This window comes from Podarcis muralis, chromosome 13, assembly GCF_964188315.1.
Source record: "Podarcis muralis chromosome 13, rPodMur119.hap1.1, whole genome shotgun sequence".
NCBI lineage: Eukaryota > Metazoa > Chordata > Lepidosauria > Squamata > Lacertidae > Podarcis > Podarcis muralis.
Genome location: NC_135667.1, coordinates 29,519,791 through 29,547,325, shown reverse-complemented (window position 1 = coordinate 29,547,325; position 27,535 = coordinate 29,519,791). Strand labels below are relative to the sequence as shown.

General features: G+C 46.1%; 1 protein-coding gene and 1 non-coding gene across 5 annotated transcripts in view; both read right to left on the bottom strand.

The window, feature by feature from the left end:
* The window catches only part of RARA (retinoic acid receptor alpha), a 201,533-nt gene that overhangs the window by 34,381 nt on the left and 139,617 nt on the right, over positions 1–27,535 (bottom strand). Inside the window, exons 1-2 of one of the 4 annotated variants that reach the window (XM_028704074.2) lie at positions 21,692–22,136; positions 20,260–20,356 (exon numbers count right to left, since the gene is read on the bottom strand). The exons of 2 other annotated variants lie outside the window; for them this stretch is intronic. In XM_028704074.2, coding sequence (XP_028559907.1) covers positions 20,260–20,356; positions 21,692–21,928 — 334 coding nt within the window. In that variant the 5' untranslated portion in view covers positions 21,929–22,136. One more of the 4 variants, XM_028704077.2, reaches the window with a different exon arrangement.
* TRNAI-GAU (transfer RNA isoleucine (anticodon GAU)) lies at positions 12,804–12,879 on the bottom strand. The gene has a single exon. It is a non-coding gene; the product is annotated as a tRNA-Ile (tRNA).

Below are 27,535 nucleotides of genomic sequence, written 5' to 3'. Positions count from 1 at the left end.
AGCACAGCCACCTGCCCAAATTACTAGGGGAAGGCCTCCACTGTCTATCAGGTACACAAACCATTTGGATGGGAGCTGTGCTCCCTGGATGGAGGCTGGGATGAGCCATTTCCAATGCTCAGCAAAGCCCAGCATGTAGCAGTGGCTCGCTTTGAACACCCTCCCCCTCCTCCAGCCCTGTACACTGAATAAATCACAGCTCCCATTTGAGGAAGCGGATCCATTAAAGTGACGGAGAGAGAGGTGTCAATAATTTATCGCCTCTTTTATATAATTTAAGAACTTCCTTGGCAGAGAGCAAGCACCGGCAAAGTATGGATTTGACAAGATTCTGATGCGCAGTGGCATGTCGCTGGAGGTGGGGTGAGGAGGAGGAAGGACCTTCTTCCCTCCTTTCCCCAACACACACATATTTCAAAAAATAAAAAAATGGGACGAGCGTTTTGGTTGTATACTTAAGTGTGGCTGCTGGCAGGTAGGAGAGGGGTGCTGGGACAGCCTCTCCTGCCAAACAGAGCAAAACAAAGAGGTTTTGCGAAACGCCACTCATCTGCAGGCCAAGTATGGTGTGCTGCGGAATGTGGACAAGAGCTGCTTCCAGACGGGTGGCTCCTGGCGCTAATCAATCATTGCTCTCCCACCGCAAGCAAAACTGCAATCGACTTCCCACACTATAGGGGATATGGCACTTTTCCTAGATGTTCATCCTGCTATGTTCCATCCACAGTCGTGCACGTGACATAGCTGTGATCCAATTCAGTTGAGCACCCTTTTTTTTTGGGGGGGGGGGGAGGGAAGAATACATCCGAGTGAACCTTAAAAATAACAACAGTAATAATAAACATCCAGTATTCATTTAGCACCAACCACTTATCCATTTTAGGATGATTGCTCACGATTGCCCCCAAAGTTCCATGCAGGTGTTTGCCTGAAAAATGCAAGGGTTTCAGGATCTACAGATGTCCAATTTTTATTTGTGATTATTTGTGCTCATTATGGTATCAGGGTAGTTATATGCAATCCTGCTTTCAGTATTGTTTGTGCCTGCTAAAAGTATTGGGGAAGTCATACCGCTTTGTTTCCAATCAGTACATGTCCCGTACCTTTCTATCAAAGGTACTTTTCATACCATAAATGTTCTTGAGGGCAGGGTCTCACTTTTGTTGACTGTAGCATTAAGGATGCCCCCTCCAGATGGCAATTGTGCAGTAACACAATGCAGAACAACCAATAAAGTGGAAAGGTGTGTGGACCACCCTGTATAAATCCACCACTAATGAATCATTATTGTGTAGCAGGAACCCCCACCAATCTGGAGGGGCCATCAAAATTTGGGTGGGAGACACTGACATCAGTGGGAGTTCAGAATTGAGCATGTTTACAATGAAGAGCTGAAGGGGGTTTCGCAGCAGAGTCCATTGATAACAGACTATTGGCCATAATAACTTAATATGTCTATTTCAACATCATGTTGGCCCCACTGTTTTATTTCTTCTGTAAGTAAGTTAAATGCATTTTTGTACATCGCCTTATGATGTTTACAGGAAGGGCTGTAGAGAAATAGTTTTGATAAAGAAACCAACCAACCAACCAGCAAAACAAACGCACTTGGGAAGCTTCCTGTAGTCAGGAACCCTGAGACAGAAAGGGTTCCCAATCCAATGCACTTGGAAAAAGGGCAGTCTACAAATGCAACAAGTTAAATAAAATTGTGCATTATGTGGAAATCAGTTGTCTTGAAGGATTCTCCACATTCTCTGCTTCAACCCACTAGACCTCCGCTCTTTCCTCCCAACATATAAAAAAGCACGGAAAGAGAAAGCTCAGCTGCAAATCTGTTTCTGGTGCAGCTTCTAAGGGAACCTTCCCTTCCTTCTTCCAAGGGGAATGGCCACCTCACTCAGCAGCCTGGAGTGAGGTGGCCATTCCCCTTGGCTTTGCTTTCCTTGAGCCCTTTGCACAGGAAACCCGGTCAGACACACCCCAGACATCCCCACTGGAGGGGGGGGGGGCTCCTGCTGACCTGCACACACACACACACACACACACACACACACACACACACACACTCTCTCTCTCTCTCTCTCTCACACACACACACACACACACACACACACACAACCCCACCTCTGAGCCAGCAGGATGCCACTGAATAAATAGGAACCTTGTCCCTGCCGGAACTCCACATCTCCCAGCTGGGTCAACAGATGCCTCTCTCGGCACAGCAGTCCCTGCGCAGCCCGTCTCAACTTGCCGTCCCCGCACTTAATCCATAACCCAGTGGCAGGCTTGGAGCCGAGCCAGAGAGAAAGCAAAACTGGCTTGCTTAGACCCGGTGCTTTACTTTAAATGATAGTCATTATTAATTAAGCACCTATAAATTAAGTGCTGTACAGAACAAGAAAGTCCTGCCCACAGGCTTACGATCTCAAAGAACAACCCCCGCCACAACCCCCCAAAAAGATAAAGAACAAATAGCAGGATACAGAAAGGAAGGGGGACAAGAAAGCGACCCACATTTATAAAGGGGGGGGGGGGGGAGAGAAGAGAAATATCTCCAAGATATAGAAGGTCTCGGGGCTGGAACTGAGACTAGCAAATGCCTCATTGGCCTTGGATCTTGACTGTGATAGAGCTGGCTGTGTAAGCACTCTGGCTATGCTCTATGGCACCAACTTCTTCACTGTTACTGTTTTTAATATCTCAATTCAATTCCTAGTACTGGCAAAAGGTTCCTGGGCTCTGCTGGGATTCAAATGAGCCCGTACTGCACAGAAAGGGGGAGGCAGCTAGGGCAGTGAGTCTTGCAAGAAAGCCCCCACAAGTTTATTTACCTATTTAGAAGTATTTATCGGCCACTTTTCAGGGCAGATTATATTAAGAGTTTTGTCCTTGTGCCTCCCCCCCCCCCAAATTTTTTTTGATGAGCATTGCCATTCAAATAATTGTCTTGTGATCAATTACGTGGGGCAGGGCTTACCTGGGGCCCCCAATATTTTGTTCAAGTCAGCACCCCTGTCATGAACCTCTGCTAATCATAAGAGTGATAAACACTTTGTTTCCAAAAGGAATCAAGGTACCACCCTCCAATTTCCTCTCCCAACAATTCTGTAAGACAGGGCCCTGTTTACAGTGGTACCTTGGGTTACAGACGCTTCAGGTTACAGACTCTGCTAACCCAGAAATAGTACCTTGGGTTAAGAACTTTGCTTCAGGGTGAGAACAGAACAGGGCGGCGCCAGCGGGAGGCCCCATTAGCTAAAGTGGTACCTCAGGTTAAGAGGACCTCCAGAACGAATTAAGTTCATAACCTGAGGTGCCACTGTACATGCTTACGAGGAGAATTTGTATCTTGCTATTCAACGGAAGTCCTCGCAATAGTTCGTAAAACCAAGAAACAACAAGAAGCAATGGATATATTAAAAGCCATCCATTTAAAAACAAAACACTGTGACTTCCATTCTGTGTTTAAAGAGCTGTGACTGAAACACGGCAGCAAAAGGTGGGACTTGGAAGACAGCTCTGTGTGTCCCATTCCCCCTGTGAACGACACTAAAATTCCTTTCCAAAGAATGCAGTAGGGCGAAGAGAGTCAGGAAAGGAAAGCCAGAGGCAGATGACCCAAGCCCTTGTGTTTTGGATCAGTCTCTAGGAAGGCAGGGCTCCCGGGTCTCTCTCTCTCTCTCTCTCCTCCTTTCGGGCTCCTGTCAGCTACATCTCAGGGCGTGGCTGGGAGGCAACGACTGTGTGCAGCTTCCTGAAGATAAGATCTCCGGCAGCGAAGGGCCCCTGCATGCTTTGAATTCCTGCGCTGGCTGGAAAGAGACAGAGTGCTCTCTTCTACAAACAGCAGCTAGCAGATAACACAAGCAGAGGAAAGGTCTTTGGACTCCATGCCTTTATAAGCCACCCTTCACAGGATCAAGTACTGCCCTGGCTAGGGCTTGAGTCTTCAGCAGAAGGCTCAGCCCTGGAATTTATTTTCAGTGCTTGGTCTTCAAATTCTTGGGAGCAAGTGCCTCTGAGCAAGTACAGATGGCCCTTGCAGATTTGGCAGGGATAACATCCAAGTCTATAGCTGGGCCTTCCAGCCAACCCGCCCTCTCTTTTAATTTACTTTAAAAAAAAATCATTTAGACACAAGACATGCAATGCCATAAAACAAGAATCAAAACAAAACAACAGCATATGCTCTCTTTTGAAAAATGAATGGATCTACCCTGTGGTAAAGGATCATCACCAATGTCTCCGCAACTCACCCCCAACACCAGTTGTATTTATAAAAAAAATAATTTGTCTTGTTTGTTTGTAAGCTTGCTTAATGAGCATGCCTGAACTGCAGCTCAAAATCCTCATTTTGGCTTTTTCATAGGGATATAGGAAATTGGCTTATATAGTCAGACCACTGGTCTACCTTGGGTCAGTATATAGGCAACTCAGACCAGTTTCCAGGGTTGCAGACAGGAGTCTGTCCTATCTGGAGATGCAGGGGCTCAAACCTGGGGCCTTTCTTGATGCAAAGGCAGTGCTCCAACACTAAGCTGCAGCCATTCCCCCTAAAGGACCGGTCACCCCAGTGCTCCATTCTCTCAATAAACCTGGAACGTGGGTTGGGATGGGAGTGTGAGAAAGTGATCTAAGGTGAGGGTGGAAGGTGATTAAGCTGGTGCTCTATAGCAGAGTTCTTCCATCTTGAGTCCCCAGCCAGATTAGCCAACGGATGGAGAAGACTGCTCTAGATCACTGCTTTTCAGTAGTGCTTCGGAGCACCTTGTCAACACCAACTTATCTGCCAAAGAGCTTGTGCGCACATGCAAGTAGTAGAGGATTATGGCAAGTGTTCTTGTCCATGCACTGGCCAGGCCTACTAAGCTTCACCACTGCCCTGTACAAATAGAGCACACCCAGTCTAGCAGGGAAAGATAGGCAGTGGTAGGCAAGCTTGTCGCCATTACTGAAAACCCCTGGTCTAGAGTCATAGCAACTTTCAAGAACTTCCAGGACACAATTTAAGCATCTGCCCATGATATGGGGAGAGCTACGCATGCCCCACACTAGAAAGGTGACACCCACACCATGCACTTAAAAGCACTACGATACCACTGTAAACAGTTGTGGGTTTCCTCAGAGAATTCTGGGAGCTATTGTTTATTAAGGGGTCGGAAGACCCCTATTCCCCTCAAAGAGCTGCAATTCCCTGTGAGGAGGGACTGACTGTTGAACCATTCTAGGAATAGTAGCTCTGTAAGGGGAATGGGGGTCTCAGCACCCTTAACAAATGACAGCTCCCAGAATTCTTTCAAGGAAGGCTTGACTGTTTACAGTGGAATTTTTTTCTTTAAACCTATGGTGTGAATGTGGCCAAACCTTTGGCAGGTGCTCCATAACTATGGAACACCTTTCTGCTGCCAGGGTTTTAATTTTCCATTTGGGTGGACAGCCGAATTGGGAAGCTTTATTTAAAACGGACCTCATTTCATTTAATAGTGTTCTTAAAACAGAGAAATAGCACTTCTTGATTATTTCAAGAAACAGTTATTTCATTGCACACACTGCTATTTTATAAGAAGCTCAGCCAGCGACATATGTCCTTTTCTTAAACCAATAAATTACACAAAAGATTCCCAAACAAACCAGAGATGCACCAATGTGGGATGGAATTTCCTCCCCTGTTTCATAAGCTCATTAGTAACAGCGAACAGATGCCACTTGCTAATGCAATATTAGGCAAGTTTGGCAGTTTCAAAACTGTTAAGCTTTGTTTACTAAATACAAGTAAAGCAGACATGCTAAATTAGGTATCTCAGTCCAGGGCATCAGAATCCCCCCCCCCTCCCCAGTTTTTCTGATGCAAACTGCCCCATGCAAATTATTCCAATTCAAAATCTTCTGGCAAACATACTGCGCTAGAAACAAGGGAGATCTAAAAATGAACACTTCCACCAAGAGAGGATAGCAGTCTAACGCCTCAAATCCTAAACTTGGGAGTCATTCCTAACTGAACTAAGTTTTGCTTTCTTCTGCATAAGCATGGCTATAACTGGGCTGAAAATGTAAAAAACAAAACAAACCAGGGCAATTGGTATGAACCTGAACAGGGGAGTGGGGATTGGGGAGACCAGCGGCGGAGGAAGCCGCTCGGGCGCCTGGGGCGGTGTACCCAGGGGCGGGGGCAAGCCACCCATAGGGTCGGGGCCACCGCAAGGCCTCCGGAGTCTACCTGTCTCCTCCCACTCAGCCGCCCTACAGCCGGGGGGGGGGGGGGGAGGCAGTGTGGAGCCTGTGTGCACCCAAGCCACTGCGTCTCTCCCAGGAGAGGCGCGTGGCTCCGGTGTGCTGCGGGCCCCATGGTGAGTGCCATCCAGCATTTTGTCACCCCCCCCAGTGGTGACACCTGGGGCAGCCCACACCCACTGTACCCCCCTCCCTCCGCCCCTGGAGGAGACAGTAAATGAGAGAGAGAGAGAGAGAGAGAGAGAGAGAGAGAGAGAGAGGAGGGTTCCACTATGCTACTATATGACCAATGCAAAAGTGATTAACTCTCCACCCTCCCCAAAACACGCACACTCACAAGATGATAGGATTTGGGGATACCTCTAGAACTGCTTACTCTCTAAGCTCTAAATCAGCTGTCCAACAGCTTCCAAACTGATGAAGCTTCATCACACCAGATTTCCCACCACACACCTAAGGGGGTGTGGAGGGCAGACACCAGCAACCTTATTACATCCCATCAATTTGGTGAAGCGCCTCCTCACACTTCCCCACAGAGCCATCCAACATGCAAACAAGCTGCCTTTCTTTAATAGCCAGCCCACAGGTCCCAAAGAGAGAATTTGCTCCCTTACAAATAGCGCTTTTAATTTCCTCGTAATGAAACGGTGCGGGGACTTTTCGCCTGGTCACCATCCACCTAAAAGCATGTGAAAAACGGAGCAGTCCTCACTTTTGCATTTCAGTGCAGGCAGCTGTCAAGGTGCTCACCCCAGAGAAGCATATTGCACTGGGTGGTACACTGTCGACATGCAGAAATGAACCTGTGGATTGTGGACATTCAAAAATACTGTGTGTGTGTGTGTGTGTGTGTGTGTGTATGCAAATACACAGGCAATTGCTACATTTGCACATGGCAATAAGTCAAATGCTGTCCAATCACTCCCACTTTGCTTCTCCCCTCGTTAAGAGAGGCTAGCTCACTTGGTAGAGCATGAAACTATTAATCTCAGTGTTGTGGGTTCCAGTCCCATGTTGGGCAAAACATGGGTTGCTGGGAGTTGGAATAGACAGATGGCCTTTGGGGTCCCTTCCAACTTCTGTTAATCTACAAATCTATTCTATGAGTGAGATGAAAAAGCCTTGGCTTCCCATTACATTCAAACTAGGGGCTGCTGTTTGTTTCTCCTGAAGTTAAAATAGTTTCTACGGCTAGATGACGATGACAATGATAATGTTATTATTTGTACCCCGCCCATCTAATTGGGTTACACCCCCCCAGCCACTTTGGGGAGCTTCCAGCATATACAAAAACATAATAAAACAAACATTAATAACTTTCCTATACAGGGCTGCCTTCAGATGTCTTCCACAGGGAGGGTGCCACTACTGAGAAGGCCCTCTTCTGCCTGGTTCCCTGTAACTTCAATTCTCACAGTGAGGGAACCGCCAGAATGTCCCCCTACATGTTCATACATAATTGTAGAGTAGCCCCCACCCCCCCAAAAAACCTAACACACATACAAGCGGCCACAACAGCTCTAGATTTCAATAGAGAGGATGGAACAACCATCCAGCTTTCACACTGGCATTTGACCAAGCAGCCATAGGTTTAAATTGCTTGGGGCAAGGTGGAACAGACTTAAGGCAAAACTGTGAAGTGAAAAATATATAAAAGTAATCCAGTGCTGGAGCAAAACACTTGCAGAGGGAAGGAATGGTCAGGAGTGTTTCAGATGTAAGAAGTTCTCCAGATTTCGCAGGCAAGCTAGACAGACCCAGAAGGCCCTTCCCTTTGCAACCTGGCTGCGTCTTGCATACCAGCCTCCTACCAAAAGAGTTCCTCTCAGAGCAACATGTGTGTTGTTTCTTTTCATCTTCGCATGAACCTTGTGAACTAGTGTTTACTTCCTGAAGGCCTAGTGGAGCCATGACCCAAAAGCGGGGGGGGGGGGGGGATTTGACTCTCAGCCTTTAGTTCTTACTGTGGCGATAAATCTGTGTGATCTGAATCATTTCAAGATGGCATCTGGGGTGAATGTGTGTGGGGTGCCCACCCACAACATCCCCATGAACGCTGGCTCTGCGTCAGACTTTCCTGCTTTGAGAGTGAAGATCCGAAAGGAGATTCGAAGTGCATTTTGCTTAGTATGTGCCTGCCAGAGCTTCCCCCTCAATGCAGGGAAACTCTGAAACAGACACACACAGGCGTATTGAGGACCTTTAGCCCATGCGCACTCATGTAAATGCCTGAACAGGGCCAGGATTTCAGTCAGAAGGTTTCTAGCCTAGACTGACAGACTACTTTTCTACATGCGGGGAATCCTTTTCATGGAACGCTACTAGGGAATGGGAGCTCCCATACCTGAAGCCTGAAGTGGTACAACTCAAGGCCAAGCGTTACCTGTTTAATAGTTAGAACAAGGTTTTGTTTTGTTACACTCTAGTCAACTGTACCCTTCCAGTCCTACCTGCCAGCACTGGTGACCACAGGATTTTTTTAAAAAAAATCTGATTTATTTTTGTGGCATGAGAAGTGAAGTAAAACACTGAAATGTAGGAGCAGGCCACTTTATCACAGAAACATGAGAGCAATATGTTGTTTTAAATGTGCATTTTATATTTGACTTCACTTAGCAATGGAAAGCTGAAAATCTGGGTGCAGCTGCAGGGGACAACTGCCACCCCACGCCTGGAGGGCACCCAAGTTTGCCCAGCCTTCTTGCCACCCCCACCTCCGCAGAAGCCCTCCTAACTTTGATTTAAAAACCCCATAATCTATCACACCCCTACTGACCATTTCTCACAGACCCTCCCTTTGCAAGAAAACAGCTAAAAGATCACCCACCCACCCCAAAGTCCTTAATTACTTCAAAGCTGCTGGGGAGAATTCCCTTTTGCTTCCCACACCAGTCCTCAAGTATGGTAGTTAAAACATTTCATGGAGGCGGAAGGGGTTGGGAACACTAACTGAAGCTCACGTTCTCACCCCCAAAACTTTCTGAAGTCTTCAAGTTATTAAAACAAACCACCTTGGCCACTGATCTAGTCAAACCGCAGGAGGATAAGAGCAAAAAATTAACTCCAGAGACAATGAGCTTTGTTTGTTATCAAAGTGAGGATTTGTTTTAGGTTACAGAAGATGGCCTTGAGGGATAGGATGCTGCTAGGAAGGACTTCCTGCCATTTGCAAACTTTCTACTTTCAGCCCAACGGGGACCTTTCCACCTGGATTTGCCTGCAGAGGAATTCCTATCATGGCAGAGAATTCTGGGACAAGAGCACAAATTGCCAGAGCCAATATTCTTGGGAGCATTCTGGTGCAGTGAGATAAAGCCCAGCACTCTCCTGCAACTCTGGACTGTGATAAATGATTGTCAGTACAAGTGGTACCTCGGGTTACAAACACTTCGGGTTACAGACTCCACTAACCCGGAAGTAGTATCTCGGGTTAAGAACTTTGCACCAGGATGAGAACAGAAATCGTGTGCTGGCAGTGCGGCGGTAGCGGAAGGCCCCATTAGCTAAAGTGGTACCTCAGGTTAAGAATGGTTTCAGGTTAAGAACGGACCTCTAGAACGAATTAAGTTCGTAACCAGAGGTACCACTGTATGGGAACTGCCAGACCATGTGAAAACCACTAGAAGTGGAAGGGACTCTTGCCTTGCTTTTTACATAAACAACAGGGGTAGCCTATATGGTACTTTCCAGATATACTGGACTACAGCTCCCATCATCCCTGACCACATGGCCAAGCTTTCTGGCAATCTGCCATGACTGGAGGACAGGCTATTCCTAGCACAAACCATTTCTGCAAATTATGTTATTTTAACCTGTCTTTGGTTGACTTGCAACCCAACTGTCCTGCTAAAAGCTGCACCAGGGAGCCCCCTCTATTACTAGAGTTAAGAGTGAAGACTATGGAAGGGCCTCCTTAGTCCTGTATGGTAATGTGATTTTGTCTGATGGTATAACTTTTGCAGTGGGTACCTTGCAAATCAGATGGATTCCTTTACTTGTATATGGTCTGATGCCAACTAAGACTAAGGCCCTGGATAAAAATGTCCATTCCACCTTATCCAAGGCCTTTTCTCAGCACCAGTGAAATGTAACGCAGCTTTATTGTTATTGCCATCTGTAAATAATAATGTTCAAAACCTTTTGCTATGGGCTAGTTTCCTCCCCTTCAAAAAGCCTGATTGGTTTCTATGTCTATACTTAAGATATAAATCCACCGAGCAGTTTTAACATGGACATCAACATTTTATAAAATCAACAGTGGTGTAGTGGAGCAGGAATGAGGAGGAGCACAACTCCAGTTGTTTTTTTCACATGAGGAGCAATGACATCATCTACTGGAGCAGTATTTGACAGTGCTGTAAGCTTGGGGAATTGGAGGACGGGTCTGGCCTTGCATATGATCCCATTGTTAGGTATGTGAGGCTCAGACAGTGAGTGTCCTGAGATCACCCAACTCTCCCGAGGCTGAATAATTGGACTCTCCTTAGGGGTGTAGCTATGGGAGTTGACACCATGAGTTCCTGCACTTCAAAACGTACCACTAAACCACTGTATGATATTGAGCAAGGATGTAAGTTGACGTGACTCATCTGATTAAGGTTTTCCCCCAGAATTAAGAAAAACACAAACTCTACCATGTGTTCAATATCCTGTCCTTTGTAGTATATTCTGGGAAAACATCAGTTAATTGGCAGGCTAATATATTATAAATCTTTCTGCGTTATTCTGAAGTGACGCAAGATCTGGTGCCTTATTAATTTTCAACATCTTAACAGCTTCAATTGCTTCTTGTTCAGAAACTGGAAGATCCAGTTCTTGTTTATCATCTTCTCATATTTCTGGCAATTCCGTTTTACTCAAAAGTTCATCTATATCCTCAATAGAACAATTTACCTGCTGTAATAAATTATAATAACATTCTACAACTTGATGTAAAGTTTATTTGCCCAACTATATTTCTTCTTCTTTTATATCTGTGTTGGACAGCTTTTTTTTTTTAAAATCTATAATAGTATCATGTTTTAATTTTTCTCAGACTTACATGGCGCCCTCTCAAATATGCTTTGGAGGTTTCCCACACTGATAAAAATCAATTAGCTGAGCTAGATTGGCCTTGAAAACAATTGCCACATGTTCAAACCTACAGTCAAAAGGCAACCATATCTGGTTTGGACAGAACAATAAGCCAGGAATTGTGGTTTGTTGATCCCACTTCCATCAGGAAAGGAGTGGGAGCAATCACTACATTCACAGCAAACCATTTACTATGGTTTGCTGTGACATGTGAACTAGGTCAGTCTTTGATCCCTGCATTGTAATAGCCACACATAGCTAGTAAGGTATTATCCTGCATACATTTCTTTCTTTTTTTAAGGCTATTTATTTCCTTGGTAGTTGATCTTTAATTTTGTATTATTGTGGCTTATATTGTGCTGTTTCTAAAAAACAGGTGATAAAAAGAATTAAATAAATTATTATTATTATTATTATTATTATTACTACCACTACAGTGGATCTTCTGGATACGAATTAAATTTTGCAACCCGAAAAGTCCGTAGGCAGAGACGCCGCTTCTGCGCATGCACGCGGCATGATTGAGTGATTCTGCGAATGCGTGTGCAGCGAAACCTGGAAGTATACACTTCTGGGTTTGCCGCGTTCATAACCTGAAAGTTACATATCCAGAGCGGTACGTAACTAGAGGATCCACTGCAGCAGCATTATTATTATTATTATTATTATTATTATTATTATTATTATTATTATTATTATGTCATTATGCATAAGTCAATTCTGCTGAAAGGAACAGGGTTTACTCCTATTACAATTTCCATTTGCAGTTTTTATCTTAGTCCATCTCTCACAACAATCCTATGAAGTGGTTATTTAATGTGCCCATTTTTTATGGCTGAAGGAACTGAGGCTGAGATAATTATACCTTATGAGGAATGCAAATGAAACATTTTGCCAGAACTCCATAATCTTCCCTTGAAACTCCATAGTTGTTTGACTCTGCCCAATTCTACCACTGATGATATGTCATCGCTCTCTCTTTGCTTTCATAGCTCAGCTATGATTTCAGTTCAAGACTCCTGGTCATATTGTCACAGCTCACCCAGTAAGTGCTGGCTGGAGAATCAATTGCTTGTTAGACAGACAAACTAATTCCATTTAGTCCCAACCCCTCAGTAACCACAAAAATTAACGCCCTTTGGGAAAAGATGATTATCTGACTCCCTCCTTACAGACCAAGTTACTAGCAAGAGCGCAGCAAGTCTGTATCTGAGAAAGGATTTGAACCCATATCTTCAAAATCTGAACTGTAACTGTAGTCAATGTGTTTTATTTCACCATCGAAGACATGGGCTTACTCAAAAAAACCGCATAAATTATAGAACCTGAGGTATGGGACCAGATTTAACACAACTAAATTCTAGTCCTCATGACTTTGGAAATAAGTTTGAAGATGTGCAGTAAAATTTCAGAACACGGGGCTGAAAGAATCATAGACTCAGAGTTGAAAGGGACCCTGTGATTCATCTAGTCCAACCCCCTGCAATGCAGGAATATGTAGCTGTCCCATACAGGGATCGAACCTGCAACCTTGGCGTTATCAGCACCACGCTCTAACCAACTAAGCTATCCAAGAATTTATGCTTTGGTTACCTGTGCACTTCCTTTGCCCTATTACTGACATTACAACAGCCCTATATCTCCATGCCTTCCAGCACTATTGATGATTGGTTCATGCCTCGCAATTTCATCTCTGTAAATGCATTATGCCAAATCTGCTTAAAGCACAAAGCTTATTTCAGTTGCGGAATTCTTGTCTCCTTGAAGTAAGACTTGGGCTACCTTCTGGGACTGTTTTGCTCATTCTAGGCACGGTTCTATTTCTAGGATATCCAGATCTAATGGGGGGGGGGGGCTTCCCACTGAGCTGCGAACATGTATGAAGTGGTGGGTAGGGAGGATGGCAAAAGCTGCATGTCTGTAAACTCTGGACCATGGCCTCATCTGAACTCATCTGTACCTGTGGGGCTATGGCGTATGTGTGGTTGTGGTCTATAAAGTTATGTGGAACTGCATAAATAAATGTCTTTCATATTCAAATGTTGGGGTGATGAACTGGTCTGGTAAAAACCCCGGAGTCTTAAACTGCCTGTACGCAGGGGAAAATGGGTGCTGTCTCTTTAAAAATCTGGCATATTTTCTAGCTCTTGGTGGACGTGCTTTTAAACACAAGGTGCCCTCTTGCAAACAAAAAAAAAGGGGGGGTGGAGAAAAGAAAAGGAAAACCAGGGCCAGCCTGGAAAATAAGTCCGCAAGGCTTCCGAAGCAGCCCGCCGCCTCTTTTGGTGATGTAGAACGCCCTCTCCCATTTAAATCTACGCCAAAAGGATTTCCCTTGCGAGCCATACGGAATTGCCAGAGATTTCCCTTCTGCGCCACTCAAAGCTCCAGGAAAGCCAGCCTCAGCTATAAATAACCTCTTTGCAGACATCCCTGACTTCCGGTTCTGCAGCTCTCCCCTGCTGCCGATCCCATCCTTCCCCCCCCCCCCCTCCAGAAGGCAGGAACCAGAAAAGAAAAAGGATGAAAGCCAAGCATGCAGATTTCCAAAAGGAAGCAGCCAGCTGGGTTTTGGAGGGAGGGCTGGGGATGAAGGTATCAACACAACACACCTCGACAAGCCTGACATTCTACATGGGCACCCCTAGAACGTATTCGGACACAAACACCTTATAATACCGGAGGTTCTGAAAGCTGTTTTCGTTGTATGTGGTTTTTTCCCCCATTCCAAAACAAACAGCAGGCGGGGGTGCCAGGGCATGGAAACAGCAAAGCAAATTATCCCCAAGAGGGGGGAAACCCTCCTGGTCCTCCAGGAGAAGGTAAGAAGGACATTACAAGCAGCGGAGAGAAGAGACTTAACAACCCAGGAAACAAACCAAAATCTGAAGAAATGTGGGGAGGAAAGAGAACTCCCCAACCAAGTGAAAGGCGGACGCACTGATGGGGGGGGGGGGTCCCCAAGGTGTGGGGGGGGGGGAAGAGCAGCTACTCACAAAGTAACTCCTAAAAGCTTTAATGAGCCCCCATGCGGATTGAAGGCAAAATATTGCTCACAGGGAACACCCCAGGAAGCCACTGAGCTGCAGGAGCCCAGTGGATGTCAGGTTTGCTTGAAATACAGGTAGACCAGGTTGTGCGATGGATGTGGCCAAGTCCCTTTGGAAAACAACAGGGGGAGGGAGGGAGGGAGGGAGTGTCTTTTGAGAAAAAGGTGGGGGGCGGGAGGGGAGAGAAAAGCCAGCTAGGAATTTCAGACATTGATGGTAAGCAGCAGCCGGATATTGGCCCTTAAATTCCTCTTTCCTGCCTCTCTTCCCCCCCCCTCCATCACCACACACACACACACACACACACACACACACACACACACAGTTATTCTGTGCATCTGCATTTTCTCTTGTCCTGTGCCCTCAGTGTTTAAAGGAAAGGGATACAGCAGTGTAGAGCTTTCGTGTGTGTGTGTGTGTGTGTGTGTGTGTGTGTGTGTGTGTGTGTGGAGATACAACATTAGCCATGTATTTACTTTGTGTTGAATCATCACGGCAGAAATGTGACTATGTTTGAGCGTGTTGGATTCTGCATTTTATTGTGGCTGCCATTCTCCGCTTAGCTGCTTTGCAAGCTGCTCGAGGGTGTGGCTTTTCAGCTATATGTTCTTATCCAGACATATGTTCCTCTGTTTGCACATTCCTCATTTTGTGTGTGTGTGTGTGTGTGTGTGTGTGTGTGTTTTCCTGCTCCTTGGGTTTCTTTGTGTGTGTGTGCTCCTGTTATTCTCTTGGTGTGCACGCACGCACATTTGCTCCAGTTTGCTCTCGGCTCCAGGCGAGCCTATCCACATCGAAGTTTTGAAAATGGTGGTTGGAAATAAAAGGGACTTGGAAGGGCAGAACGGAGCCATGGAGGGCCTCCGTTTCTTCTATGGCGTGGCACCAACCTGGAATCGGAAGGATGGGCCTTTTCAAGCATGGAACTGCCCTTAAAGACAGAGCAACTACAGTGCAAGGGTTCTCAACACAAGACATGCGGACGTAGGAGCAGAGCGAAGCCACTTCCGAGATTAAACCCCCATCTTCTCAACTTTGCAGTGGGGCAGGAAACAGCGCATGGACTGATCTCTCAGTGTAAGCATGAGAGACAGTGGTTAGTCTGATGGGCTTGGTTCCTGAAGGAACCTGAGCTCAGGCTCCACCTTGGCCAAAGGCTCACCTGTATCCTTCCATATGTTGCTGGACTATACAGTGGTACCTTGGGTTAAGTACTTAATTCGTTCTGGAGCTCTGTACTTAACCTGAAACTGTTCTTAACCTGAAGACCGCTTTAGCTAATGGGGCCTCCTGTTGCTGCCGCGCCGCCGGAGCACAATTTCTGTTCTCATCCTGAAGCAAAGTTCTTAACCTGAAGCACAATTTCTGGGTTAGCGGAGTCTGTAACCTGAAGCGTATGTGACCTGAAGCGTACGTAACCTGAGGTACCACTGTAACTCCCTTTAGCCCCAATTATTGGCCATACTGGCTGGAGTTGTTAGGGTTGGAGACCCACAAAATCTGGAGGGCTTGTGCCTCAGAGAGGAGGCACTCCACTGTCTCTCAAGACAGGCAGATGCCAAGAACAGATTCCTCGTCCCTGCATTATAGTGAAGCTGATCCTTAGCTGTGCCCCAGTTCTTCATTTATAAAACAGGAACAGAGTAAGGTAAGACACACACACACACACAAAAAGAAGTCTTATCTTACTCTGCACACTTGCCCTTGTGTACTTTTTATTTTTCAATCAAGAAATACAAAATATGCATAAAACAGGAACAGAGGCTTTCCTACGTGATGAAAGGGGAGGATGGCTGCAAATGTTATTTATTATCTGCATTCGTACCCTGCCCTTCCACCAAGGTCTTCTGGGTGGCTCACGGGGGATTATTCCGTTTTATCCTCATATCAACCTTGTTATGAGTCTGTGTTATCTAACACACTCAAACACAATCACATCTCCGCCTCAGTGATTCAATACAAACACAGCTCATGGCGCAAACACACAAACAGAGATAAATAGGATAGCCTAGGAGGAAGAGGGACAGTGACCTGGGCCTGCAGCTGTGCAGAGATGTGAACCCTAACCTCCCAATCCCATAATTCTGTCCACAGGCCACTAAGTCACGCTGGAAGTGGGCTCCAAACCACGTCCTCTCGCTGGAAGGAGCAATTCCCTAACTACCATTTGTCCATGGCGACGGCAGCAGCAGCAGCAACATAAAGACCATGCAAACTAAAAATACTGCACACAGTTAGCTACTGGAATATTCATCCTTATCCAATATTCATCCAATATCTCAGGGCAAGTTCAAACGATGACCGCTCTCTACACCCCCACAGCACAACACAAAAAGACACTCTTCCCTGCGACAGCACCCTATGCAGAAACTGGTAATTTCTCCACACTCTTTTCTGCGTGCATGTACCCAGACATGGGCCACATCTGCAAGCCAGCAGCCCCCAGGAAAGTGCAGAGCTGCCCTAGGAGCTCTGCGTGTCTTTCACCAGAGTTGGCAAGAAGCTTTGTGATGTCTCTGCACGGAATATTACCGTGGGGAAGAGACCTGGCAATAAATGTTTTGAGCAGAGTCAATATTCATATGGCACGCAACATACAGGCTAGGTACATACAGACTTGCATTGGCTAACTGTGCTGAGGAGGGGCAATGGAAATCTTTGGATTTCGCTCAGGAGATTCCTTTCTTAGAGATATAAACTCAGCCACCAACAGATCTAATCAGCGGAGTTCTTTCCTGTTTCCATTGGGCCTTGTAGGATTTGCTAACCACATTGTACCCATTCAGAGAATCAAAGAATTGTACAGTTGGAAAGGATTACAAGGGACATCTACTCCAACCTCCTGCAACGCCGGAATCTTTTGCCCAACATAGGGATCGAGCCCACAACTCTGAGATTAAGTCTCATTCTTGTTTTGCCTTGATCTGTGTTTGCAAGAACAGATGTATAAATGCAAAGCAATGTCATAGCATTCATGTGGGTGGTTCTCTCACTGTGAGAAGTGTAGTTGCAGGGAACCAGGCAGAGGGGCCTTCTCGGTAGTGGCACCTGCCCTGTGGAATGTCCTCCCATCAGATGTCAAGGGAATATATAACCTACACAACTTTCTGAAGACATCCCTGTATCAGGAAGTTTTTAATGTCTGGTGTTTGCTGTGTTTTTATTGGGTCGGAAGCTGCCCAAAGTAGCTGGGGTACCCAGTGAGATGGGCAAGGTATAAATAATAAAATCATTATTATTATTTTACACCACTGTGTCCCACATCAATTGCTGGGGTTGTCCCTAGTTCAAATCTCACCTGAGCCCTGAACTCATGGGTGGCAAGCGTCTATCTCTTAGCTTTAGGCCTTGCATCTGTAAAATGGGGATAATAATGTTGGCCTGCGTTTCAGGGCTGCTGCGTATGAACTACTGGGAGCTGGTTGAAAAAGCCAGCAGAATCAAGCAGCCCATGTTCCCTTGGGACTGTTCCACCACAAGCAGAGGAGGTGCATACCTGAATGATCTCCATTAGAGGACAACCAGTGGAATTCCTCTTCCCTCCCATAGTAAAAGAGCATGGCACTGAGAATGTTAAGGTAGAAGCCTTCTCTCTCACACAAGTGGATTTTCTGTATGCAGAAAGACCCCCTTCTTCCCTGCCCCCCAAGGAAGCATTAAGAAACGGAACCCCCCCCCCCTTTAGCATGATTTGGCACAGGCCAGTAAAACCTTTACCTTTCCTGCTGATTGCAATCACTGATGCCAAAAGAATGTACGTAAATGCCCAAAGCTCTTATTATTTATACCTGTTGTTTATGTGCACACCACACTTTTGAGGAGGAGCAAATTCTCGTCTCTGCCCAGTTTGCAAGAGATGAAGGCAACTAGAGTGAGCCTGGCCCCCACCCTATTAATAATGCCCACCTAAGATCCTAGTCCTTCTTTGCTCTAACTCCTCTCCAGATAAGAGAGCAGAAGAGAAGTTAAAAGTGAGTTAAGGGTTAAATCAAAGTCACCATTTTTGCAAAAAGTGAGGGGAGTCATGAGAAAGTTTGAGAAGTTTGTCTGTTCAGGCCCAGGCAGCCATCTCTGAAGTTTGGGTTTCAAACCGACAGGACAGTATATCTAAGTAGTATGCAGTTTGGGGTTAAAAAAAATAATGATAATCACTGCAAATTTCACCCTCTGCACTGTTTCCCAGATGGGAGTGCACAATGGTCCAGCCCCCTCCCCACAATTCTTTGCAACAGAAACTACAGTTTCAAAAGCAACCCTACCCTATCCTACACATAATTTTCTGGGAAATAACTAAAGGGAGAGAAATTGGAAGGGAGGAAGCGAACGCACATAACTCAAATCCAAATCACAGACAGATTAGAAACCCACACACTCCAGGAAGGGCCTGGGATAGCAATTAGAGAGAGGTTTAGGAAGAACAATAAGGTTTACTTGGACAAGAAAGGGATTTGGGGAGGGGGGGAGAGGACACAGGGAATTGAGGATTTTTGCAGAGAATGAACTGTGGTTACAGTAAGGCTTGTCCATTCTGGGGGGATGTGAAGATGGAACACTTTTTTTAAAAAAAAAGGTCCTGAATTATCCACACCCCAAATTCAATCTATTTTCCATGCCACCATTCTCTCTCTCCCCCCCCCCCTCTGTTCGCTCACCCACCCACCCACTCACCCACAGAGAGAGGCCGTTCGCATATGTATATATAGAAAGATTAAAAAGGCTTGGTGTACTATTTAGTTAATTGGATTTTGTCAGAGACCTTATCAGGAGCTGGGAACTGAACACCCAGCTGGAGGGGAGGGGTGGGGTGTGGAGGGGAGGGGAGGGAGGAGAAGGGGGGGGATTACTTGACACAGCAAACCTCTGCTGTGTTTCCTTCCACTTCAGAAACCGGCTCAAATTTACAGAAACAAAATCACAAAAACAAAAACACCCCTCCCCATCCAAATGCGATTCCCAACTGTTACCTAGAAACAGTGGCTTAACAACAGATAGAAGAAATTAAATAGGCCATGGGACTGTGTTATCCACCGCTGGGGAATATGGCGGGGGGGGGGGGAGAGAGAGAGAGAGAGAAGAAAGAGAGAGAGAGAGAGAGAGAGAGAGAGAAGAAAGCAAGCGAAAATGTTTATGTGGAGCAGAGACAGATTAGAAGTTTTTGCCTTGTTCCGAACACGGATGACAATATTTCCGATCTGGGTGATCGAGAGTTTCCAGAAAGTAAGGGAGAAGCCCCCAACAAACGCTTGGTGGGGTGAAACCCACCAGCACTCTTTTTTTTAAAAAAAGAAAAGAAAAAGTGGTGGGGGGAGTCCCCTTGCCCAAACGCAAAACTCTCACTGTGTGTGTGGGAATTTTTCTTATGGGCAATGACGGCTTTCCTTTCCTTTGCACAGAACCGGCACACACAATCAACCAGCCAACCTAGAGTTAGCTATATTTACCAACACCCACAGATTAAGCGGAAACCCAAAGGCGAAAACCTGAAAGCATTCAAGGGAGTACGTGGAAGGGGAAGCCCCAGGTCTTAGAAGAACCTGGCTCCCTCAAAAAACACATATTTAAAAAAAAGATATCAACATGCAATGTAAAGCAGCAGCACAGCAGCACATACACATTAGACGCACACTGCAGTCCCAGCTTTTGATCCTAAAGCCCCCCCCCCATCCTCTATCACAACAGGGTGGGGGTTGACACAGTCCACAAACAAACCAAGGCTTTCAAATTTCAAAGGTGACATAGAGTCCATGCTACCCAGCTACCCACTACCACTCGTGGTATAGCTTCTGATCTTTCTTAATAAGATCAAAAGCTGGCCAACAGGGGGGAGAAGGGCAATGGACGGGGGGGGGGCGGTTTGTCACCCCAGCTGGTTCAGGCCCTGGAGAGATCTCGTAATACGTACAGTGGTTGGAACTGTTCCAATGCTGGTTTCGGACAGGGGTGCTGTAAGGGTTGTTGGGATTCCCGGGTCCTTTGTCCTGGATCAAGCACGCACGGTTCTGGTTGTAAAAATCCATCATGAAGAAGGGGTTAGGACTGCTGTTTAAACCAGCTACATCCACACTTTCGTACATCTTCTCCAGGCGGAAGAAGAGGGTAAGAGGGTTGGGGGCTGGTGGGGGAACGGGAAGGAGGGAAGCAAGAGGAAAAGTTTGGTTTACGAAAGACCAAAGAGCAAAATCCTACAGTGGTGATGATGATGAATCCAGAGGGATGAGGGGAGGTTTGTCTGGTTGTTTTCTGTTTTCTGATCTCTCTCTCTCCCTTTCTCTCTCTCGATCCCTAGTGGGGAGGTATTTAGGGAATCCAAAAGCGGCTGGGGAATCCGCCAAACAGGCTGAGTTGGCCACCAGTGTTTTTGCTTAAAGTTTTTTGTTTTTTTTTTTAAAAAGAACACACACGCATACACACTCACACCAAAAGATAATATTCAAGTCTTCAATCTTCTATTCCAAGCATATCCCTTGGGAAACAAGCCGGCCAATCCAGTCTGAAATGCTTCTCCCGTTTCAAGACCGAAACATATTTATAAATCCAAAAACAGAAAAGAAAAAGAAAAACGGAATTTTTACTTTCAAAAAAAGACAACAATAAAATCCAAGCCTTTCCAAAAGCAGTATTCTTTGAAGAAGTCGGTTCCCTGGTCTTAGAGAGCATTTTGGTCACAAATCCTCCTCCTGTTCAGTTCCATGATTCTCTCCCCCCCCCCCCCTTCTCCAAAACTAACCAGAGGAAAAAGGAGAAAAGGGGGGGGGGGGCGTTATTCTTTTGCAGCAACTCCTTCCAGAAAAAAGGGTAGAAAAAGTTACACACTCGTACGCTAGAAAAACAACCACCCAAGTAAAATAAAATAAAAATAAGTAAGACTTCCTGCTTAGGATTCAATAGCTTTTCCTGTCTGGCAAGAGGACTGAAGACAATGCACAGAAACTGTGCTCATGGGTTTTATATATATATATATACATATATTAAAATTCCACCTCTGTCCTCCCGCCCCCCCTCCACGGAAAGAGGGTGGAGGGGGAAGAAAAATAAGAAGAACTGAATTGTACAAATGTGTTGCCAGGTTCTCAATGCCTGGGGAGATGCCAGAGGCCTGAAACCCTCGAGTCTCCTCGGATGGAAGAAGATTTTTCTCCAGCTGCTTGCTCGGTCTCTTCTCTCCCCGGGAAAAAGAGAGAGAGAGAAAGAAAGAGAAAGAGAGAGAGGGGCGCCGTGTGCGTGTGCGCACGTCGCGTGGTGTGTGTGATGTACAGGACTGATAGATTAAAGGCAGCGCACAATCTTCCCTGACACGAAAAGTCGCCTCTCAGCTGGCTTAACTCTTTCCTTACCTGCCGCGGTCTGTGTCTTGCGCAGCCCCAGCCAACTGCGGAAAAGCGCAGGCTGGGGGAGGAGGGGGAGGGGAGGAGGAGAGAGGAAAATGAATGAATGAAATCAAGGAAGGGGGGGAGGAGGAGGAGGAGAAGGGGGAGGAGGAGGAGGGATGGAAGCGGGTGGGAAATGACAGGCATAGAAAAATGCCTCTCCGGCAGCTGTCTCCAGCTACAAAGGCGCGGCGGCCACGGCATCCTCCTCGTGTGCCTTCTCCATCCCTGGAGTGGAGGGCAAGCCGGAGGAGAGTCCCCTCTTTCCCGGTTGCTGTGGCTCGGCAGCGGCCAGGGCGGCCCCTTCTGCCTGCATCACCCCTCTGCGAAAGGGAGGTTTCTGCTGCTCCTCCAGCCGCCCCTCATTTGCGTAATGTTATGCAGCTGAACTCCGCCTGAACTCTCCTTGCAAAAAAGCTTCACCTCCAAATGACCCACTCGCAGGCCTTCTCCTTCCCAGTGACATCACGGGGGCGCTCCCCTCCTCCTCCTCCTCCTCTTCTGCTCCTGCCAAGGGCTGCCACCGGCATGCCGCCGCCGCCGCCACACCGCACAGCCAAAAGCCAGACCCACCAGCAACAACGCAGGCGGAGATGCCCGGTTTTCCAGGGGGCTGTGGAGAAGGGGCCAGCCCAGAGAGACAGGGGAAGAAAAGCCTGCTTACATACCCATTAGAAAGGCAGGAAGGAATAAAAGGAATAAAAGACGTACACACACTGATACACACACACCAGACCTGCCAAAGGCTGCGAGTTCAAATCCCACCTGGCCCCAGAGCACCTGCCAGCTAAGTAGGCGCTGGAGAAACTAGGAGGTGCTGGGGAAATGTCCATGCTGAAAATGTTTTGAATAATGAAACAGGATAGAAAGCCGCCTCGGTGGCCACTCTGAGCCCTGCAAAGTGGGAAATGCAAAATAAGGGAGGGCAACAATTGCCTTTAGGTAGGCCAGCCAGGGTTTGAAATGTAGGCAGCAAGCTTTTAAGTCACACTGGTCTCTTTGCCAGGCTGGTGTTTGAGGAGAAAAGGGGGGGGGGATACACTTGCAAAAAGGATTTATGTAATTGTTTTTATGTGCTCCAAACTATTTACATACAGTGACTTGCTAACAACCATTCTGTAACCTAGGCCAGAATGTTTATCCCCACAGTACAGAATAGTAGTCTGCTTTTGCCTTAGGACACCTACTGGATTTAGAGCTGAGCAGAGATTAAAACTGGTGAATTTCCAGCTCACAGTGCATGCTTCTGACCACTATGCGACATCAGTTCACCTGTTTCATTGGCAATGGCTTCTGATTTTAGAAAGTGCAAGACTTCAAAAATGAGAACTCCCAGAATGAAAGGAAAGCGAAAGAGTGAAAAGGAATTTTTAAGTCTGCATGAGAGAGAGCAGGGATGCAGAATGTGGCCTCTAGCATAGATTCTAGCAGCCCCTGTGGAAAATCACATTTCTCATTTAAAAGAAGTAGCAAGTTTCTACTCCTTGCAGCTTTGGAGTTGTATAGACATGTTTGCGACTTTGCGGGCAGAGGACAGCAAAATGTTTGCTCTCCACAGAGCAACATCACGTTCAAGAACACATGCGAGAACAGAAAACCTGCAACATTTCACTAATGCATGCACATTCATGCGAACACCTATTCTCACACCAGTGAATGCTGCCAGATCTACACACAACCATTACATATTTCCAAAAGTCCTCCTCTGCCTGCTGTATGCTATTCAATTATTTCTTAATAGCTAGGTTTCTGACACCAGGCTGGGGAATTGATGAACCGACTTTTTTCCACTGAAACAAAACTAAAACTTGAAAGCTTCCTAGAAATGTTTAATCTCACAGATCTGCTTGTGCCCCAAATAGAACTGCTACAGCTCAGACGAACCGAGCAACCTTTGGGATCTTGATAGGCAGTTACCAAGAGGGGAAGCGGTTCGCAGTAATCTGGTGTTTGGGCAACCAAGAAAGAATTTTCCCTACTGACAGCTTGGATCCGGTCGTGTGATTTTCAAAAGGGTGGTGTTCCAGAAAAGCGCAACTGTCCCCATAATGTTATCATCTGCTTGCTGCACACTCTTCCAAAAGAAGCAGCCTGCGAAATGCAGGCTGCGTTCTAGAGGAGCCATAGTGTTCGCGCACGTGCATTTATGTGCATGCACACTGAGGGCCTGACTGCTTCCCTTCTATGATCTGAGATGATTCACTTCCAGGGCAGGCTTGCTCCAGCAAGGCCTTCCCTGGAGCCCGCAGGGTCCCCACCCCCCTACCAAAACTAGCTTAGAAGAAGCATCCTTCTGCAGTCCATAGAAAAAGTGTGAGGTGTGTGCTTGGTTTCAGCAGCCGGGGTGGGGGGTGGGGGGGTAGGATGGTACCCATGCAAATATGCCCACTGGGACAAAGAAGTTGGCGACCCTTGTTCTAGGAACTGGGTGGAGAGGGGTGTGTGTCAAAAAATCTCTAGGGTGTGTGAACTTAAATAAATACATCTGAGACAGTCCCAAAATCTTCTCTAAAGGGAAAGATGAAAACAGTGGCTTAGCTCAGGGACATAGGAAGCTGCATGATGCCAAGTCACATCACTGATGCATCTAGCTCACTATCACCATGGAATAGCTCAGTTGGTAGAGCATGAGAATCGTAATCTTATGGCTGTGGGTTCGAGCCCCATGTTGGGCAAAATATTCCTGCATTGCAGGAGGGGTTGGACTAGATGATCCTTGTGGTAACTTCCAACTCCATGATTCCATTATCTACACCAGCAGGGGCTCTCCGGGGCATTTTTCAGCTTTACCAGTGCTCTATCCCTAAGCCACAGCCTGCCCCTCTTTACAGGGGACAGACTCAATAGACAGACAGACAGACAGACAGACAGACAGACAGACAGACAGACAGACAGCATATGAGAAGATTACAGCAGAATTTTAAGCCACAGCTATACCTATTTTGCAATTCTGCATGGGGTAGAATTTGCTATTGGTCAGGACCCGAGATTCTCCAATTTGATAAAAGCAAGAGCACACAATTCGAGTCTTAAGTCCACGAGCAACGCTTGGTAGCAGTCAGGAGACAAGACATCAGTCTCATCCTGCATGCTCCTTGCTCCCACCCATGACTAGCTTAAGGAAAATAAATTATTCAAAGTAAGAAATTAAAATAATAATGTGCTTAATATGAGCAATTTAGATGGGTTGTCTAAGAATTCAAATTCGAACCACACATTATCAAACATTATCATTGTCATAGAATTCAGATATTCACAGCAAAAGGTTTTTGCAGCCCTGTTTATTATTGGCATGGATTTTGAGAGAAGATTTGTCCACAGAACTAGGCACTGATCTGGTCTTCTCTAGAAAAAGAAGAATGCATATCAAGTTTGCATTCCAGGGTCACAGATGAATTGTACAAACAAGAGTGGTCTGAACAGGAGGAGAAAGCCTTCTGGAGTTAAATTAGTGCAAGACTTTTGCTCTGTATATATTGCATTTTCTACCTGCCCAGTACTTTACTCCTCAGCTTCTACACAAATATTCACCTGTTCAGAAATGTCCCAAATACCTTGGAACACAAATTTCCTTTGCTTACTACTTGCAAGGCAGGATCTTTCACAAATCAGGCACATAATTCAGATGACACAGGAAGAGGTGTGGAACGCTCAAGCAAACACAGAAAGCAAAACAGTCCCAGGTGCCTTGAGGAAGTGAGCCAAGCCCTGTGTTTTGGACAAGTTTCCTCTCCCCATCAGGTTTTCTTAGCCAATATGATCCACAGAGCAACTCCTTTCCAATGCTAAATGGTATCATCAGGCCCTGAACAAAAGCTGGAACGACAGCATCCTCCCATAGAAAGTTTTCAGAGGTATATATATCTAGGCCACCAAACATCACATATCCAATTATAGCCCCAATGTTTTCCACACAGATTCCTGCATTGCCTTGCACATATTTAAAGATGTGTTCAGAAATTCATCTCCTTCGCTCTAGATTTCCATGCATATGGAGGGAACAGAACAAGATCTACATTTGTCTCTTTTTATTCTATTGTAGTTTTGTTTTTACAGAGTAATAGAATTGCAGATTTGAATGGGACCATGAGGATCATCTAAACCAGTGGTTCCCAAACTTGGGTCTCCCAATGGTTGTTGAACTACAACTCCCATCAACCCTAGTTAGCAGGACCAGTAGTCAAGGATGATGGGAACTGTAGTTCAGAAGCAGCTGGGGAGCCAAGTTTGGGAAACACTGATCATTTTAATTTTATTATATTTTACGGTTGGGCTTAATTGTTGTCAGCTGCCGTGGGTAAGCACCAGAAGGTCAGGGTATAAATTTCCATAGAAATAAAAATATACTAATATATATATACATATAGAAAAAATGTTTGCAGACTCAGAGGGACAGAGGACGCTGCCTTATACCAAGTCAGACTATTAGTCCATCTGGCTCACAATTGTCTGCACAGACTCCAGGATTCCAGACAGTTCTCTCCCAGCCTTACCTGGGAGATGCTGGGGACTGAATCTGGGACCTTCTCAATGCAAAGCAGCCGCTCTCCCCTAAACAGTCCTTCCCCAAATCACATGACAGGGACTAAGTCACATGATGGTGCCCTGAATGGTCCACCATTATGGTAGCCCATTCAGGTTCTCAGCATGTGACTTAGTCCCTGCCATTTGGTTCATGTATATATCTAAAACGCTCCACAAATGTTTGACTGTGTATCTCTGGGTAGTGCTATATGCAGGCCTTGATATGTGCCATGCTCAACAAGGCTCAGCCCTGTTTTAAATGCCAAGGTGAAACCCAGGCTCATAGGAGAATAGAATAGATGAAAACGCCACTCAGCGCATGCAGAGTACACCTTCCTCAACAATAACAAGAGAACGCCCATGAATCAGGGAAACAGAGGGGTGGCTAAATTTGAGAATGGCTTTCAAGGATAGAAGCATACATTTCCCCTAGAAATTAAGCACTGGGTTTATATAGGATGATGGGCAGCTGTTAAGCCATCCTGTCAAGAACTCAGGGATTCGCATCAAGAGGCAGGCTGGATAGAAGAGGATCACACTTTCTTATCACTTTCAAATTCAAAAGAAACCCAAGTTGGATGTTTAAACAACAACAAAAACACAGCTAGAAAATAACAGCCATTCCTCATCACTGATAAGGAGACTCCCCAGGGCTTTCTGTCAAAAGCTACTTGATGCAATGTGGAAGCACTTATAAACAGCCCTACAAATGTGCGGCAAGCGCACACCCACACACAAACACAACCCCCCCCAACTCTTTCTAATCAAACCTTCAAGGCTTGAGATCTCCCCCCCCCTCCAACACATTCCCCTCCCCCCAACCCCCAACCCCAGATCTTCTTTCAAGAGAGAAGTGCTTGCATGAGATATACAACCCGGGTTTGGGGGGGGGGGGCGGACGATTGCTGCTGTTTATGGTAAGCACTGTTAAGAAAATGCCTGGGAAGAGGGCACTTTGGTGCTATTTTCCCTCTCTGACAGGACAATGCCATTCTGGTAAAACAGTAACAGGTAAATAAATAGGGAGCAATTCAGGCCTTTGAAAGCCCTGTCATCCCTTCTCAGAAAAGACCCTTAAAAAGGTGATAAGGTCAGGGATCAACCCCCACCCACTATAAAATACATTCAAAACCAATCCCCGCCCCGCCCCAGCTCTGGCTTTCACCCCCTGGATGTTTTGAAAGGGCTCCTTACCCATATTTTTTTAGCGCTGGAAACACTGAAATAAGCCTGCACTTTGAGCCCCAAATGCATCTCTACTCAAAGGAGTCTGAATGGTTCCACTGG